Here is a 13,785-nt window from a genome sequence, read left to right as displayed (position 1 = left end):
TTCCTGAGGTGTGATCCTGTCTTGAGGACTCTTTTCCAGCATAGCCTCCAGAAGCTCGATGCACTGCACCCTTTCTGCGGCTTCTGACTCATTGTTTTCCTCCAGCCGCATCTAGTTTAGGAAGCAATGTTCAAATCCACCGTTAGTCATTCTCTATGAGCTGTGAGAACGTCACTAATCATCGTGAAAATAAACAAGGACATTTTAACCCTTACTGTTTTTAGATCATGCAGGGTTCGGAGCTTGCGACCCGTGGGAAGATAAATTGAACGGAGTTCCCCCCCAATACTCTGAAGAAGAAGAACAACAACATCAACTTGCAGCTGTAAACATGTTATGTTTGTTGGCATTGGAGTTGAGAAGTTTAAAGGTGTGTACCCCCTGAGTCCAAGTCTCATCTGCCAGGAAATATCTGTCCTTGTAAATCCCCTTGCGTAGACAGTAGCAATTTACTCGACCCAGGTACGTAAGCATTTCTGCAACCTGGAGATAAAACACAGTTCAGTTATTTTTGCAGCGTCACCAGTTTGCTCCATAGTTGTTCATACGTCGTATCAGATTGGTACCAACTGGTCATCATACAGAAGTGATGTTTACATTTACCCCACAAATATTTCAAGAGAATCTGAAATGTGTGTGTGCTCCTAGCAGCTAGATAAAGCTCTTGTTTCCAGCAGCTATAATGAAGTTGTGCATGTCCATCTGGTGCAGGACGGGGGACTCTCCAGAATGCTGACCCGACTGCACAACATTCAAGTCGACTGATATTGATAGATAACTTACCACAGTTTCATCTGAGGAATCTGTAAATAGAGGTTCCCCCATGATCATCCAAGCCATAATACAGCCAACAGACCACATGTCAATGGACTCGGAAAGTTCAAGGCCGAAGTAAACTTCTGGAGCCCTAAATGTCGAAAAAACACAAATACACGTATGTCACACATAAATATATATGAATAAAAAAGGTACTTAGAGCATTTCCCAAATTAAATAACAGGCAGGCACGGACAGAAAGCCCACAGCTGATTCTTTATGATAAATCTGGAAACTAATTCTAATAATAAATATTTTCAAAAACCTTACCTGAACGCTCTATTTTGTATCAACATGCCAGTCTTCAGTTGAGAGCTGTGCATGGCCGAGCCAAAATCTATGAGCTTGATATTATTGAAGGGCCTCTGGCGATCTACCGCCATGAAATTAGTGGGTTTTATATCTGCATGGACTATCCCCAGTTCTTTCAGCGCTTGCAGTGCGTTGGCCATCTGCAGAACACAAATATGAATGTGTTTCAGTTTCGTACGGGTTACAACTGACTTTAGACTTTAGAAAACGTTATTATCCCTGTGAGGGGCAATTTGCTTCACAGCCAGCAGAGACGCACCACAATTCAGTCAACACACAACAAAACATAAAAAGTGCACAAGTGGAATAAAAGCTTGTCATAAAAGGCTGTTGATAAAACCAATGGATGCAGGAAGAAATGACTTTTTCAATCTGTTTGTCCTGCACTTTGGTACCGACGACCGGAAGGCAGAAGCCTGTATTCAGAGGCCAGCGGGGGAGTCGGGTCAGCTTGTGCTTTCTTTTTTACCCTGGCTCTGTACAGAACAGAGAGCTCCTTGAAGCTGACCCCCCCCCCCCCCCCCCCCATCTTGCTGCACCTCTTAACGATACTGTTCAGCCTGTTATTGTCCTTCACCGTAAGGGACCCAAACCAGCAAATAAAAGAGAAGGTTAAAACAGACTCAATAAAACAAGAATAAAACATCTTCATAAAAGAGGTATCCACACTAAAACTTCTCAACTTCCGGTAAAAGTACATGCGCTGGTAAAAGTACATGCGCTAGTGGGCCTTTGCACAAACAGCATCTGTGTTTGCCTCAAATGACAGCTTGTCGTCCACGATGGTACCCAGGTATTAGTACTGCTGTACCGTTTCCACTGCCTGACCATGAATAAGAACAGGGAAGATTGGGGGGCGGCTTCCTCCTAAAATCAATCAGCATTTTCTTTGTTTTCTTAACGTTAATGCTCAACAATGATCTCTCACACCAGTTTAAAAAGCCACTCTCCACCGGGCCGTGATCGGTGTCCTGCTTACCAAGAATTGACACGATCACTGCATCGTCAGCAAACTTAACCAGGTGTCTGTCCTGATGCTGACTTTTACACTCTTTTGTGTATAAGATGAACAGAAGTGGTGAAAGGACACAGCCCTGGGGGGCGCCGGTGGAGGATAAAAGTACGTCGGATAAAACCCCGTTCACCCTCACCCTCTGTGTTCGGTCAGTTAAAAAGTCAACTAACCAGCTCACTATACCCCTGTCAAGGTCGTGTGCGCTGATAAGACGATGGGATAAAATGTGCGGCTGAATGCAGTTAAAAGCAGAAGAAAAATCAATAAAAAGCAGATGAGCAAAAGCCTGTACCCCCCCCCCCCCTCCAGGTGACACAGTGCCAGGTTGAGTAAGGTATGAACAGCATCCTCAACCCCCCTCCCTGCCCTGTAGGCAAATTGCAGAGGGTCTAAACTGCTCTGAGTAGAATCTAAAATCTCTGCCTTCATAAGCTGCTCCATGACCTTCATGATAAGGGAGGTGAGTGCAACAGGGCGAAGGTCTGAAACTTACCTGTTGAATTACGACTCTTATGTCACGTAGAAGCATTGGCTCCTTGCTTTCGGTCAAAATGTGCCAAAAGTCGATGTCCATGTACTCCAACACCGGCGCCTTTGCGATCTCGAAGTCGAACCAACCGTACCATTTAACTATATTATGGTGGTCAGCCTCTGCGTCCATCAATTCTTTTAATATACAAATCTGGAAGAACACGTTTGACATGATTAGTTCCTGACAGAGAATGAATCTGTTCACATTTATGAAAATCAGGTGAACTCGTTCAGCTGGCTGATGGGAGGGCAGAAATGCAACATTGTGTGACTTTTGTCATTGCATGTACTATTAATGTGTCACTGACTAGCATTAACTTCAAGGGAAGCTTCATTTTTCTACCTCTAATTACATAATTTAGTTCTCTGCGCTTCACCATGACAGATCCGTCCTTGGTGAAGAGGGAGCTCAGCCGAAAGGCAGAACTCTTGATTTACTGGTCGATCTTCGTTCCTACCCTCACCACAGGGTCACGAGCTTTGGGTAGTGACCCAAAGAACGAGATCCCGGGTACAAGCGGCTGAAATGAGCTTCCTCCGTAGGGGGGCTGGGCTCTCCCTTAGAGATAGGGTGAGAAGCTCAGTCATCCGGGAGGAGCTCGGAGTAGAGCCGCTGCTCCTCCGCATTGAGAGGAGCCAGATGAGGTGCATCTATTCAGGATGCCTCCTGAACGCCTCCCTGGTGAGGTGTTCAGGGCACGTCCCACCGGGAGGAGACCACGGGGAAGACCCAGGACACGCTGGAGAGACTATGTCTCTCGGTTGTCCTGGGAATGTCTCGGAACAACCCGCCCCCCTCCAAAGAGCTGGAAGAAGTGGCCTTGGTGAGGGGTCTGGGCTTCCCTGCTCGGCTTCTGCCCCGTTACCCGGAAAAGCGGTTGAAAATGGATTGATGGATGGAGTTCTCTGCGCTCACTGACTAAACTAACAAAATGATGATGTGAACAGCCAACTCAACAAGACGCCCACCTACCTCTCCCTCACAACTGTCGCTGGTGAAGGGTCTTTTCACAGCAACGACCTCTCCTGTGTGATTATTCCTATATTTATGCACTGCTCCAAAGAGGCCTCGTCCAACCTCCTGCATTATCTCAAAATCGAGAAAGTTTATGCAGAAGCCATCGTTGACAGCTGGTGGATACTGGTTGGTCCATGCGTAGCATCGACGGAGAATGAATGGGTGACTGAGGACGTTAGCAGGCGTGATCCGTTCATCGGGATCCGGTGTCATCATGGCGTCCAGAAGAGCGACACACTTCTTTATCTCCACATCTTCAGCCCGCGTTTCCTCGGGATGCGTCTAGTTCAGGAAGCAATGGTCAAATCCACTATTAGTCAGATGTGGCCTTCACCATCACCATGGTGCAAAATATTTTCCAGCCACAAGCATCTTATATTATTATCAATATTTTAATTACTGTACTTGATTTATCCAATGTTTTGGATTCAATAAAATTAAGCATTTCACATATTCACTTAGAAATTGTGCTAAATCCAGGCCAACTGTATGTAAACATTTGCAAAGATGCACTGAAATATTGAGACATGTACTACAATATTTGTAATTTGCATAAATGAAGGAGAAGTCCAATTCTGTTCTGAACAATTGCCATGTGGTTTGGAGATTAGTCCATGTTGCTTTGTGAATGTAATGTCAGTTTCAAGAAATGAGTCAAACCAAGTTAGAAAATGTGTATCTGGTGTTTGAAGTGTAGAACAAGAATCACTAAACCAGTAAATATAACAATCTAAAGCAGTAGATGTTCTTACCACAACTTTCATAATGCGTGCATATCGTTCACAGTAGCTGAGTAAAAAGAGCATGACACGGCCCAAACACCACATATCAGCCGCCTCAGACAATGGTAGTCCTGCAGATCTTTCTGGAACTCTACATGTGGGAAGAAAGAAACATTTTAAAGATTAACTAGGTTCCCTCAACATAATGCAAACCTCCTCCAAGACAATTCAGTTCCCCCAAACATTTCAAATTCTCCCCGTCCTAAACACATTATGAATTCTACAGAAGTCCCACTGTCTCCCTTGAGCTGGTCTCAAGTCTGGAGAAATACAGAGGGGTTGCGGCAGGAATGGCATCCGTCGTAAAACTGCCAGAATTAAACATGCAATCGATATTTGCTCCAAAAAAGGAAGAAAAAGAAGCAATTTGTGACAAAATGCTACTGATAAGGTTGATTCTAATATGAGACATGAAAAACTAATGGGATAGGAAATAGGAATCATACGATCACTGTTTTCATTATCCTTACATATAATGAACGTCTTGCAGCTCTGGAGGCTTCCTGTCGTCTGATCGCAACTTGGCCAAACTGAAGTTCGCCAGCTTGACTCTGACCGATGTCGTCCCTCCTTTTTCCACACGGATGTTATTCGGGCATACGTTGCCGTGGACGATCCCGATGGATTTCAGGGCCCACAATGCTTTGGCCATCTACAGAAGACAGGCGTTAACATTTACATGGTTTTCCAAAAATGTAAATGTGACAGTTATTTGGTGTCTATTTTGTATTGACTACGGTCGTACCTGTTGGATGATGTCTCTGATGTCATCCAAACTCACAGGTTTCATTTGTGTGACGATATATTCCTCGAGGTCAACCTCCAAATTCTCAAATACCAGCATGTGTCTTTCAGGAATAAAGCCACAAAACTCAACGATGTGATACGCATCAAGCTTTCGCAACGCCAACTCTACCAGGATGGCAACCTGCAGGAGAAGGGAGTCAATCAGTTTGGAAGCATTAATTAATCTGTAACTGACTAAATATTAAACACGTGACAATCAAAATGAACAAGGCTTACCTCCTTGTAGAAGCTGTCTTTGTTCGTACTGTCCGTGATAGTTGAAGTCTTCTGAGTGCGAATATTCCGATACAAACACTTACCATCAAGTTTATCAAAATTATTATAGTCTAAATGATAATAACTATACTGCAGCCAAGTGCTTTCTAATGGCGCTTGCATTGTTAGTGTATGCGGGCACACTGGTAATTTTGAACAGGATTCAAATACTGATATACATAATGAATAAAAGCTTTGATCCTTTGATGTCATTGATGCTTGAATGTCCTCTTGCCACATAGGTGTGAAAATGGCATCATTAGATTAGAAAGATCAAAGTAAAAGAGTAAAGCTTTTATCTGTAAAAAACAAAACAAATTAAAGCCGCAAGCGGCGTTGTAGGCCCTCGCCGGCCGACAGGCCGTTGAGCTGACCCGCCGACGCACGCCGCTTTTGTCCTGAGTGCTTCACAAGTGTTTCGATTTGAGCTGCATTAGTAGCTCACAGTTTAGTCAAATTGTTATTTGGATTATATGGCCATCTGCCATCAGGAGTTTTGAAGTTTCAATCCAATATGGCCGCCTTCCTGCGCTCGTCAACTTGTTGTCTTCTGCGTTGCAAAAGCAATAGCCCCTTACGCCTAGGATAGGCGCTCGGGCCTAAAGAATTTTAGCAAAAACAATATAACATTTTTTCTGAGTGCCTGATTATTACACAAAATACATTTTCGGAATGGTCTCGGCGAGGGCTACGCGTCTGTGTGTGTGTGTCTGTGTTGTTGAGTGTCGTTTGTGTGGGCGTGGGTGTGTTGTTTGCCCGATGGTTGACTCGCTGCGCTCGTCAACTCGTGTTTGAGGATCTCTGTGTGTGTGCGTGTGTGTTGTTTAGTGTCGGGGGGTGTGTGTGTGTGCGCTGCGTGTGTGTGTGCGCTGCGCTCGTCAACTTTGTCGAGGGCTCATCAACTTGTCGTCTTCTGCGTTGCAAAAGCAATAGCCCCTTACGCCTAGGATAGGTGCTCGGGCCTAACTAGAAAGACAATCAGAGACTGCAGACCCCGCCTCCAACAGACTATTGGATCTTGTGAGACAGTAAACAGGGCTTCCGGATCAGAGGGGCCAAACCTGCTCTAGCTTGCTGCTCCGGAACGTACTACAAGACTCCTTCTGGACTCTTTTTCCCATCATGCCATTCGTGCCCTTCCCTCTTAAAGTGGCAGTTTACAGCACAGGCACAATTCCAGATGTAAAAATAATTCTAGAATCTGGATCCAGATCCGGATCAACGCCATTCTCGGGGAGGACCGAGTCACGGACAGAACCTTGATTGTGTAAAAATTTCAAGTCGATTGGGTTACTAGTTTTTGAGTTATGCGCTCGGACAGACAAACAAACAAACAGAAAAACAAACGCACCCAATTGCAATACCCTCGCCTCCTCTTCGGCGAGGATAGGCGCTCGGGCGTAAAAATACGGCCACAAATCATTTTAATCAAATCAATAATTTATTCAATACAGACAGAAGCATGAACGGACTTCACAATCCTCAGTCCTCCAATGTTAAATGGTTCAAGCTCCACACGTTGTCTACTTTGGAGCCACGTGTAACTGCAGTTTTTAATGGAGTAATGCATTTTATCCTTCAAACGGCCCACATGTCAATAAGCACAGCAGCACATCATGCTAACTTTAGAAATCTGAATATCACTCGTTTTAGAATATTTAAACTTGTGCAAAACTTTAAACAGTTTCCAGTGAGCCGTGTTGCTGAATAAAAATGTACGAGGTCGAATTACTTGCCATTACTGTACTTTAAAAAGGTAAATCACGATGTGGTAATTTTATTGCATTCATTAAACTTCATAGAAAAGGGACGGAAGGCCAAAAATATCCTCGCGAGGAACAGATGATCCCTCTCCAGAGATACAAATACAGCAGCCAGACACACGGCACTTTAAAAACTAGAGCATAAATACTAACGTAACATTCCCTAATACACCCACGTTGCTCATTTACCACTAAACATTTCACTGTGCACCTAAAGTACGCACATAATTACTGACCCGAGTACGAACAAGCGGCTCAAACAGTTGCTGGTGCAGCAGCCAGGAGCGTTCGGCGATGACATCCTGAACATGAAGCACAAAGTGCCACCTACTGGAAATACTCTGCAAGAATACTCATACCTCCTTGGTCAAGTCATCTACAAACTATTTACAATCAAGTTCATGAATAAAAACATTATAAAGAGCACAAAATAAAAAACAAGAACATTAGGAATGATACTCTGACTGTTGGACAGAAGTACACACTGAGAGAGCTTCTGTACGTTTCTGTACACAGACATGCTCATACCAGGAAGAAAATGTACTTGTGTGAGTATATCTGTGTACAAACAAACAAGCTGCTAACTGCAAATTCACGAGTCGTCTGCTTCTACTGTTCTATTTTACTTTATTCACTATCACACCTTTGTCATTAGCCGAACACTCGCCTGCATTCTGAGAGCATTCGAGTGTGAAGGCTTTGATGTCCTCGCGGTGTTTTCAACATTTGAGCTTTTTGCTCGGCTGAACGAAGATCATCGTCGTCCTGACTGTAATGGAACGTAAACGGTAATCGGTAACGGCTCGATTCACGTAACAAACACACAAAGGTCTCCCTTTAAAAGCCACGCCCCTCGAAAACAGCCTGTTCACGGACGCACCTGTAATCCATCCCACCGCTCTGTGGCAAAGGCATAGTGGGCGTGTGTGTGTGTGCGTGTGTGTGTGCGTGGAGGCGGGGTCGTGTATATGTCACGGATACTTTGTCGATAAAGGTTTTAGAACAGCCACACCCTTCGTTTTGGGTTCTGTCCTCCGATTCACCCAGCAGACCCGCGGGGGCCCAAATATTTCCTCTCTGTCGGACTCCAGACACCGATATGATAAACGCTCTCCTTCCTTTTTCCTTTCCCTCCCACTTCCACGGCATTTCTAGAAAACCCAGGTGACGGGGACCCACTGGGGGTTTTTGGAGACCGTTTCCAGGGCGGCCTTGACGGTGCGGTAGGTCTCATCCAGGTTGCCGTTGGTGATGCTGAGGTCGAAGTAGTGGCCGTAGGCCGCCTGTAACTTGGCGCTCTCATCGCAGGTCCGGTGCAGCTCTTCATCCTGAGACAGAGTTTGGTTTTAGTGCTCTCCCTGGACCTCTGCTTCTATCCCAGAAGCCGTTCTCTGTCTGATTCTCACCGTCAGGGCTTTGGTGGCCACGCCCGCGTCTACAGCCGAGTTGTTTATCGCCACGAGCGCCTCGAAGTCCGGAGACTGGAGGAACACCACGTAAGGCAGGAACTCAGACGTCCTCAGCACTTTGAGAGACTAGCGTGATGAGACACGAGCACACAAACAAACAGCGTCAGGGATCGGATGGAGCAACAGGCCGGAGCTTCCCGACGGCTCCAACGTTGTGCTTTCCTGCAACGCTGGGTGAAGTAAAAAGCCCTTAAGCAAGGCACATGATGCTCAAACGACGGATGATCAGGATGAATGATTAAGAAAACATGAAATATTAATGACGAGCAAGAACATAACCTCTGAAGTACAAGGCAGAGATTCTCGTTGGTACTTTGTACTGGGTAACCTAGCCTAACTAAAATGGATCAAGTGACAAAGTCTAATGAAAACAGCCAAAGACTCGGTTGCGCTCTGCCTTGCGTACAAATTCTGTGGCCCTTCAATAAAAATAATTTCATCCACTCATTATGACAGGATTAAATATTATCCGACGTATAAATCGGTGTAATCCGGTTAATAATACAGTTCTGTATTTTAACATTGAATGCAACATGCTTGAATCTCTACGAAAGACTTTTGGAGGGACACGGATGTGCGGCCTTAAAGTCGTCTCAAGAACATTTCATTAAATTCTTAATGTTTGATCTTTTCCATCGTCTGGTTTGATCCGCATAGCAATGATGTCATTCATCCTTTTTCCATGTAAAATATATTTGTAGACTACAGCTCTTATTCGGTGGCAGAGGTGATAATCCCGGGATTAATAACTATATTGGACGACTGTAATGCTCTCCTTCAAGGAATATCCTCCCGTGGGATGAAAGGATTGTAGTATGTCCTAAACACTAGACCACGTGTCAAATGTGGTTTTCTTCACCTGATCAGTTAAAATGTTTTACGTCAAACCTAGAAAAGCACTCAGAGAGCACAGACCTCCGCCAAGCAGCTCATTCCCCTCAAAATGGACACGCGCCAAAAAAGCTTCCTCTTCTGGTGTTTAAACCGCTGCATGGTCTGGCCCCTCCCACTCATCAACCTCTCCTCTCCTCTCCTCTCCTCAGCCCCGCCCTCATTTGTGGCTGCGTTGAATCTGAACTGAAGACACGCCTCCTTTGTTTCCGTTTTCACGTTTTTTAGCTTCATCTTGTTTTGAATGTCACACCTCGCTTTCCTAAAGTTATTATTGTTGTTGTGTTGTTATTAATACTATTGTTAAAATGAAAGGCATCAGACTGTGGGGCGGCTGTGGCTCAGTGGGTCGTCCGGTGATCAGAAGGTCGGCAGTTCGAATCCCAGCTCTGACTGTCCGCACGTCGAAGTGGGGAAGACACTGAACCCCAAATGTCTCCCAGTGGGTCTGGCCGCACCTTGCATGGCAGCAGTCGCCCACTGGAGGGTGAATGTGTGTGCGAACGGGTGAATGCGAGGCCTCATGTAAAGCGCTTTATAAGCGCAGAACATTTACTTATTTCAGATCTGAAGCCGCACTCGGGCTGCAGAGCTACTGAAGCTAGCTTTGTGGTACGTACGAACACATGAATACCTGAGGGTTGGCATCCAGGATGCAGATGCGGCCGGCCTCCACCACCTCATGTATGGACTCCGTCTTGATTCCATACAGGCTGCCGTCATATTCTCCATGCTCAAGGTAGCGGCCGTTCTTGATGTCGGCTTCCATCCTGCTGCGGCTGCTGGACGCGTACATCCGACTCTCTTGATCGCCCTTTTTGAGTTTTTTGGAAGTGTCTGGACAGAAACACAGGACAGTCACTTCCTCTGCTTCATTTCCCTCAAAGACTTCAAAGTCTTTTTTGGGTAGAATCTCACATCAGCTTGTTCCCATTCCTAATTACCGGTACAGCTAGCTAGTTGCATAACACCTTCATACATGGAATGGTGGTGCCGAAGAGGAGAGGATCCCTCAGCAGGAGCTTGTTCTTCAGCCTCCGCCGGCCCACACCATGGGCACCAATCAAAATCAAGGTTTTCCTATTGAAAGGCGGGACCTTTGCCACTTCCTCGTAGAGTAATATCTCATGTCTGTCAAACTCTGAGGCAGAAAGGGAAATAAGAAGGGCAGACGGCAGGGAGGAGGCGGAGACACTTGTGAATGAAGAAAATAAACAATCGCCTTAAGAGGGTCAGAGTTCGGTACCAAACAAATGATGAAACATTTCACCGGACGATGACCTTACCTGCATTCTTGGTGGTGACATACATCATTGTCTTCTTCTTCTTCACACCGACACCGGCACAGAGATTCCCTGTGAGGAGCAGATCACTACCTGCTGACTCTAAACGTACAACCACAGCAACACGTTTCATAGGGGGGGGGGGGGCGGGGGGGTCAGACTATTTCCTGGTCAGCACACGTTGGAGTGATGATCATACAGGTCATCCGGATGGATTCATAGATTGATGTTATATTCGGTTAAACCAAAGCGTGTCTGAATGAGGACTTTAGGTTCCGACCAAACGGTTTGCTTATTTGGGTGTCTTGCATCATTACACCAGCAGATGGCAGTATTACCATTAGACCTGTGAAGGACCTCACCGGACTTCACTTTAATTATTCTCCCATGTATCATCTCACCTGCAGGCGGTAACTCTGCGTCTCTCTTGACAAACGCTTTCCTCTTCTCTTCCAGCGTTTGACTCGGAATAAGTCCTGTGCTGCCGCCTTCCACATGACGCGCCTGCGTGATGCACGCACGCACGCGCGCACACACACACACGCACAACAGACATTTGTGAATTTCTCCAGTCGTCGGCTGGGTCGTGCTCAGGTCACTCTGAATCTCCACCAGGAAGTGAACGCATGCTGCTTTGGTGCTTCACCTGCCACCAGTTGACGTCATCTTGGTTGACGATCTGCAAGATGTCCCCCGTCTCAAACCGTAGCCCCGCCTCCTGACAGGGAATCAGGCTGTCATTGGCTGGGTCGTAGTCATAGTGACACTTAAAGAACACCTGGTGAAACACAATTTTTTTAGCGTAGATTATTAATGTGTGTGTGTGTCTGTGTGTGCGTGTGTGTGTGTGTGTGTGTGCGTGTGTGTGTGTGTGTGTGTGTGTGTTTGTGTGTGTGCGTGTGTCTGTGCGTGTGTGTCTGTGCGTGTGTAGGTGGATGTAGGTGTGTGTGTGTGTATGTGTGTGGGGGTGTGTGTGTAGGTGGATGTAGATGTGTGTGTGTGTATGTGTGTGGGGGTGTGTGTAGGTGTGTGGGGGTGTGTGTGTGTGGGTGTGTGGGTGTGTGTAGTTGGATGTCGATGTGTGTGTGTGTAGGTGTGTGTGTGTGCGTGGGTGTGTGTAGGTGGATGTAGATGTGTGTGTGCGTAGATGTGTGTGTGTGTATGTGTGTGGGTGTGTGTAGTTGGATGTAGATGTGTGTGTGTGTGGGTGTGTGTAGGTGGATGTAGATGTGTGTGTGCGTAGATGTGTGTGTGTGTATGTGTGTGGGTGTGTGTAGTTGGATGTAGATGTGTGTGTGTGTGGGTGTGTGTAGTTGGATGTAGATGTGTGTGTGTGTGGGTGTGTGTAGTTGGATGTAGATGTGTGTGCGTAGGTGTGTGTGTGTGTGGGTGTGTGTAGTTGGATGTAGATGTGTGTGTGTGTGGGTGTGTGTAGTTGGATGTAGATGTGTGTGCGTAGGTGTGTGTGTGTGTGGGTGTGTGTAGTTGGATGTAGATGTGTGTGTGCGTAGGTGTGTGTGTGTGTATGTGTGTGGGGGTGTGTGTGGGTGTGTGTAGTTGGATGTAGATGTGTGTGTGTGTGGGTGGGTGTAGTTGGATGTAGATGTGTGTGTGTGTAGGTGTGTGGGGGTGTGTGTGTGTGGGTGTGTGTAGTTGGATGTAGATGTGTGTGTGCGTAGGTGTGTGTGTGTGTGGGTGTGTGTAGTTGGATGTAGATGTGTGTGTGCGTAGGTGTGTGTGTGTGTGGGTGTGTGTAGTTGGATGTAGATGTGTGTGTGCGTAGGTGTGTGTGTGTGTATGTGTGTGGGGGTGTGTGTAGGTGTGTGGGGGTGTGTGTGTGTGGGTGTGTGTAGTTGGATGTAGATGTGTGTGTGCGTAGGTGTGTGTGTGTGTGGGTGTGTGTAGTTGGATGTAGATGTGTGTGTGCGTAGGTGTGTGTGTGTGTATGTGTGTGGGGGTGTGTGTAGGTGTGTGGGGGTGTGTGTGTGTGGGTGTGTGTAGTTGGATGTAGATGTGTGTGTGCGTAGGTGTGTGTGTGTGTGTGTGCGATAGAGATGATAAAGAACAGAACGACAAATTCCTTCAATTTGTTTTCTAGGACTGGGAGTGTGCGCACACGCAGACACACACACCTACACGCACACGCACGCACACACAGACAGCTGAATGTAATTTGGTTAGACAGCTAGCCTTCACGCTCTGACACACTTCAGCTCCTAATATGAGTGCAGAAGAACCGTTTTACACACACACACACACACACACACACAAACTGGCTGTTTTGTCCACAGCAGCTTCTTCTCATCTTTTCGTCTTGTCCCGTGAGGCGTCGCCACAGCAGCCCAACCGTCTCCACTTCACCCTGTCCTTTGCATCGTCCTCCCCAACACCAGCCACTCTCATGTCCTCTGCTCTGCCTTCGTTCTCTTCCTCTTCTTCACCATTAGAGTCCTCTTCCTCACCAGCAGCCTATGCTGGCTGGCTACACTCTCTCCTACCACGACCTCACAGTCACCAACCTCCTCTAAACTGCTCCGTCGACTCAAGACGTCGTCCACCTGTGTGTCCTTCTAGGTTCCTGTCCTGAATACCAAACTTGTCCATCACTTCTTCATCTCCTCTGTTTCCTTCACCAACACGCCCATTGAGGTCTGCTCCAATCAGAACTCTCTCTCTGCTAGAATGCTTTGAACCACTTCATCTAAGACACTCCAGAACTTCTCCTTCTCCTCTAACTCACCTCCTACCTGTGGAGCATAAGAACTTCTCCTTCTCCTCTAACTCACCTCCTACCTGTGGAGCGTAAGAACTTCTCCTCCTCCTCTAACTCACCTCCTACCTGT

General features: G+C 46.4%; 1 protein-coding gene across 1 annotated transcript; it reads right to left on the bottom strand.

The window, feature by feature from the left end:
* Window positions 1–8,450: 8,450 nt before the first annotated feature.
* Window positions 8,451–11,720, bottom strand: LOC137916193 (MAGUK p55 subfamily member 2-like; the record flags this gene model as incomplete). Its single annotated transcript, XM_068759273.1, has 7 exons — window positions 8,451–8,627; window positions 8,706–8,834; window positions 10,294–10,496; window positions 10,639–10,800; window positions 10,946–11,014; window positions 11,344–11,446; window positions 11,589–11,720. Coding segments are annotated over 7 exons (975 nt in total), but the record flags the coding sequence as incomplete, so codon positions are not given.
* Window positions 11,721–13,785: the final 2,065 nt, after the last annotated feature.

The sequence above is a fragment of the Brachionichthys hirsutus genome, unplaced genomic scaffold, assembly GCF_040956055.1.
Source record: "Brachionichthys hirsutus isolate HB-005 unplaced genomic scaffold, CSIRO-AGI_Bhir_v1 contig_969, whole genome shotgun sequence".
Classification (NCBI taxonomy): domain Eukaryota; kingdom Metazoa; phylum Chordata; class Actinopteri; order Lophiiformes; family Brachionichthyidae; genus Brachionichthys; species Brachionichthys hirsutus.
Note: the sequence above shows the minus strand (reverse complement) of the source record. Positions and strands in the feature narration are given on the sequence as shown.